The sequence below is a fragment of the Sinocyclocheilus grahami genome, unplaced genomic scaffold (assembly GCF_001515645.1).
Source record: "Sinocyclocheilus grahami isolate Dianchi unplaced genomic scaffold, SAMN03320097.WGS_v1.1 scaffold364.1, whole genome shotgun sequence".
Lineage (NCBI taxonomy): Eukaryota > Metazoa > Chordata > Actinopteri > Cypriniformes > Cyprinidae > Sinocyclocheilus > Sinocyclocheilus grahami.
This window is the reverse complement of record NW_015505543.1, coordinates 864369-869327: the sequence shown is the minus strand read 5'-3', so window position 1 is coordinate 869327 and position 4959 is coordinate 864369. Positions and strand designations below refer to the sequence as shown.

Below are 4959 nucleotides of genomic sequence, written 5' to 3'. Positions count from 1 at the left end.
GACAAGAACGGGTATTGTTTTGGTTTAAGGACGACTTTGATGAACGGTTTTGATCCACTTCAAATGTTGACTACTGTATATATATATATATATATATATATATATATATATATATATTATATATCAACAAACATCCATTACATTTCTCTGAAGAGATGTTTTTGTCACTGAAACAAACAGGAACTGAACAGTGTCTGTGTACCTGTTGAAACGGTAGATCTCATGGATATTTCCAAATAAAGAACTCCTCTCTTCATCTCCCAACAGCAGAAGAGACTGATTGCTGATGCACTCCAGGTAATCCTGTAGAGAAACAGATGAAAGGATGAATAATCTCATCAGCAGCATCATGTGAGACGGGCCGCCCGTCAGGGTGTGCCGTATTTGGACAGACAGATCTGCTGCTTTCAACTCTCACACCTTACATTAACATTTCCACGTCGGCAGATTAGCTCCAGTATGTCCGCTTATGTCTGTTATGTAAAGTACTCATGGAGTGACACTTTGAAGCATCAAAAGAATGGTATTTACCATAACCAGGATGCAAACTGGGGGTAATATTTGTGGGTACAAAATAAAGTTTTCTGTGATATTCTGCCGTTCTGTTTGGTGCTGCAGGAATAAAAAAACTTCACAATGAGCTTTTCATGCTCTAGTTCTGTAGAAACATACCGATGTGCTGGTGTTTTAAAGAGCACAGAAACTGAAACACTGTAAGAGTGCAACAGTGAAGGTATACTGAGGTAACAAACACTATATAGCAGAATCTCTATCAGCTGACACATATCAATCATCTAAAACCTGTCGAAAACAACGTAAAGAAGTGATTTCAAGTACAGACAAAGTGCAATAAAGCGATGTTGTGATCTATAAAGGGCTCCAGCTTTGTGACCCCAACAGACCCCAAGAGCTACTGGAAACTGGGGGACGCTCTTTCACATGAATAACCTTTAAAGGCCATGACCTTTTCTCCCTGTATATGTGGTCTAGTCTGCCTTTGGGTCAAATGATAGCAGTAGTTTGAGTCCTGCTGTGGTTGCACCTGAGGCCACAAGCATCCCATAAACTCCAGTCAGATTATCCAGATTGTCTCAGTTGATATGAAGTGTCACAGTGAACTTTTGAGGGTCTTCTTCAAAGTCAGTTTCTTCAAGTAACTCCATATGACTATGGTCTTTTTAATGCATGAAATAATCAACTAAAACAATTTAAAAACATTTTTATATTTTGAATTAGATTTTACTTTATACTTTAAGTTTGAATTTGAATTTTAGTTGAAGCTTTAGCATAAGTAAATGAAGTAAAATTACAATATAATGGCTTTTTGGGATTTATACGGTGGGAGATTACTGCTACACTATTATTTCTAAAAGAAAATATTCTTAAAATATCTAAAATGCAAGGTCTTTTTGAGAAACAAATTACAGATCAGCAGGAACCACCAACTAACAGTGCGTTATGGCCAAGTGGCTTATTTACAACCTTGAGCTCACAAATATATTGTTACTAAGAGACAATAAATGTAAAGCGAGAATATGTTGCCTTCATGTACACTCTTAAAAATAAAGGTGCTTCAAAAGGTTCTTCAAGCGATGCCATAGAAGAACCATTTTTGGTTCCACAAAGAAGCATTCAGTCAAAGGTTCTTTAAAGAACCATCTCTTTCTTAGCTTTTTATAATCTGAAGAACCTTCTTTCGCCACAAAGAAGCTTTTGTGAAACAGAAAGGTTCTTCAGATGTTAAAGGGTCTTTATGGAACCATTTAGACAAAAAGGTTCTTCTATGGCATCGTGAAGCACCTTTATTTTTAAGAGTGTATTCAACAGTCTCAAGTGTTAACAAAAAAGTGTTTTCCTAAACCTCTTTCCTCTCCTTTATCTGTCCTCTCCATCCATCCTGCCTGCTTTCCTTTTCTTCCATTCTCTCCTCAGAGCATCTATCATTCTCTCAGAGCCGGGGGGCTGTGAATGTGTCTGTATGGAGGAGTAGGTGGGGAGGGGGGCTGCGACCCCCTTAAACTCTGTCCCCACATTAACCGAGAAAGAGTGAGAAAATCAGGGCAAGGGTGAGAGGAAGAGTTTAGCATTCATCTCCTCGCTCGCTATAGGTCAAATGACAGCCATGTGCACTTTACATCTGACAGCTACATAAATCATACACAAAGAAACGCACACACTTACTCAAAGAGCGTCAGTAGTTGGAGTGTCGTGGTTTGTGGGGAGTGGTGGTGGTTAAGCACAAAGGTTCAAGGTTTGAGCTCAAGAATGGGAAAGCCATACACTGGACACTCTACCATTTGTTACCTTGAGCAAAGCACTTCACTCAAAAATAAACATTATGTCATAACTTACTATCCTGTCATTCAAAAACCTGACTTTTTCCATGGAAACAAAAAGGAAATGTTCTGAAGAAAGTTATATGTTGAACCAGATGCTATCAAGATCTATAATGATGTAAAAACAAACATAAAAGTAGTCCTTATGTCTTATGTTTTATAATACACCGGGGCTGAATTTTTATATACATCAGGTTTGATGTACTTCATTGATTATTGCATTTACAATCACAACACTGCAAGGTTTCTCACATGAAGTTATCATGACGTTAGAAAACGTAGCACGTTATATGGTCTACTGTACTTTTCTAATACTTCTTTTTTGTACTTTTCGCAGCTTGACAGTATGAATAACCATACACTTGCAATGTATGGAAAGAACAGCTCGAACATTCTTTAAAAGCGGTGTTCTTTGAAACATAGCAATGAATAAATGATTATTCAACTTTTCAACAATGTCAAGTCATGATGAAAATGTTTGTTAATGAAGGGATTTTGATTTCATGATAATGAAGCAAAAGAAAAAAAGCACATTATGGCAGTACATTTAATTAAACCATACTGTTGATGAAAATATGACAAGAAAAAAAACAACATCCAATGCTAGATATTAACAATGCACTAGCAATATTGTTTTTTGAGATATTCCCAACAAAGACCATTTTTATATACAATGTTAAAATATTGGGATGAATTTAACAATTTCTCACCAAAACCTATATTTTAGTCTGACGTTAGTCTAAAATAAGATGCCATTTTAGTCACATATTGACTAAAAGTAACTGACTAAACTCAAAATACAAAAACTGATTAAAAACAACACATTAAAATAAAATATAAAATGAAAACGGTCAATAACTGTCAATAAAAACTGGGAACTATTCCTTTAACTTTGGTTTGTTGTGATTAGTTTCCTTGAGTAAGCAATCTGCTGTAAGTCACCATCGGTAAGTGACCGCACATGCTTTGTGTCTTTCTCACCTGGACTATACTGCGAAGGTCCTGGACGTAGGTTTTTTCCGTTTCAAGAATTTCCTCCACCACTCGGTCCACATACTGGACTTTACGTCCTTCCGGCGACTGAATATCTGCATGGCTCTGATTGGTCGGTGTAGGTGTTTGTCGCCCCGTCTCCTCCTCCTCTAGCTGTTGGGCAGGCACCAGCTCCAGTCGGATGGCTCCAGAATCATGATCCCTCTCGGGGGCAGAGCCTAATACTGGCCGCCCCCCCAGCGAGCAGTGGCTGTCACGAGAGGAGGCGGATGAAGACGTGGAGCCATAGCTCACCGGCCGCTCGTTGCAGTGCGTGGAGTCCATGCTGCGTGAGGAGCAATATCTCAGAGCAGAGTTTCTGATGGGACCCGCTGGGCTTAGGACCGGCCCTCCAGCAGGGACCTCTGGGAGTGGCGGTAAAACATCAGTGGAGAATGGATAATCTTCTGAAAGATAAAAAGTGGTTAGACATTAGGGCTGCACGATATTGAAGAAAACTGCAATACGCCATAACTTGGTAAATACTGCAATATGCAAAATCAGTTTCAATTATATTTAAATGAATTGAAAAACAAAACAAAAAATGATGCAACCAACATATGTTTCACATTCTGTGTGGGAATAGAAAGCATCACAAACAACTTCTGAAAGCAAACAGCAGTGTTTTACTGTTGCATTACATAAAGCATCATTTTAATATCAATGTTTAAAAAAAATTAAACACTACCAACTCTTTGCTCAACTTGGTAATAAATTTGTTTGCAAGCTTGTTTATTGCTCTACCTCCCTCTAGTGCCTTTCCTCAGATGCTTGCTTACTGACTATAGTTCACTATAGTGGTGGAAGTTGTGGCCTAATGGTTAGAGAGTCGGACTTAACTCAAAGGTTGTGGGTTCGAGTCTCGTACCAGCAGGGATTGTAGGTGGGGGGAGTGAATATACAGCGCTCTCTCCCACCTTCAATACCACGACTGAGGTGCCCTTGAGCAAGGCACCGAACCCCCAACTGCTCCCCGGCCGCCGCAGCAAAAAGATGGCAGCCCACTGCTCTGGGTGTGTGTTCACTGCTGTGTATGTGCACTTTGGATGGGTAAATGCAGAGCACTAATTCCGAGTATGGATCACCATACTTGGCCACATGTCACGTCACTTTTTGTCACTATGAGAGCGTCACGACAATTATTTGATAATTATAATAATTATCGCAACCCGATGCAATATGCATATTGGGATTTGAACATTTGAGGTATTTTGATAAATGTCAACATGGCATGCAGCCCTATTAGAAACTGTAAACTGTAACCCCCCCACCCCCCCATAAGTCAATAGCACTGGCAACTGTTTGGTTTTTGGGTGAACTTTCCCTTTAAATGGACTCTTGATTCATGTTGAACACAATATTATAACCAAAACTCCCACCCACTGCAATTATAAATTTGATTCCTACAGACTTAGATCTCGAGGGGGAACTTACACACAAAAACATCATGAGAAACCCACAGCAATCTTTAGCATTCCTGTGTGGTGATCGCCACACACACACACACACACACACACACACACACACACACACACACACACACACACACACACACACACACACACACACACATAAAAACACTTTCTCGTCT

At 39.4% G+C, this 4959-nt stretch overlaps 1 protein-coding gene across 1 annotated transcript in view; it reads right to left on the bottom strand.

Moving 5' to 3' along the window:
• LOC107549166 (pleckstrin homology domain-containing family G member 1-like) overlaps positions 1-4959 on the bottom strand; it is a gene marked incomplete at its 3' end in the record, with an annotated part of 27911 nt that overhangs the window by 11650 nt on the left and 11302 nt on the right. The window contains exons 2-3 of the mRNA XM_016230155.1: positions 3318-3775; positions 203-303 (exon numbers count right to left, since the gene is read on the bottom strand). Of these exons, the coding sequence (XP_016085641.1) occupies positions 203-303; positions 3318-3775 (559 nt within the window). The remainder of the gene's footprint in view (positions 1-202; positions 304-3317; positions 3776-4959) is intronic.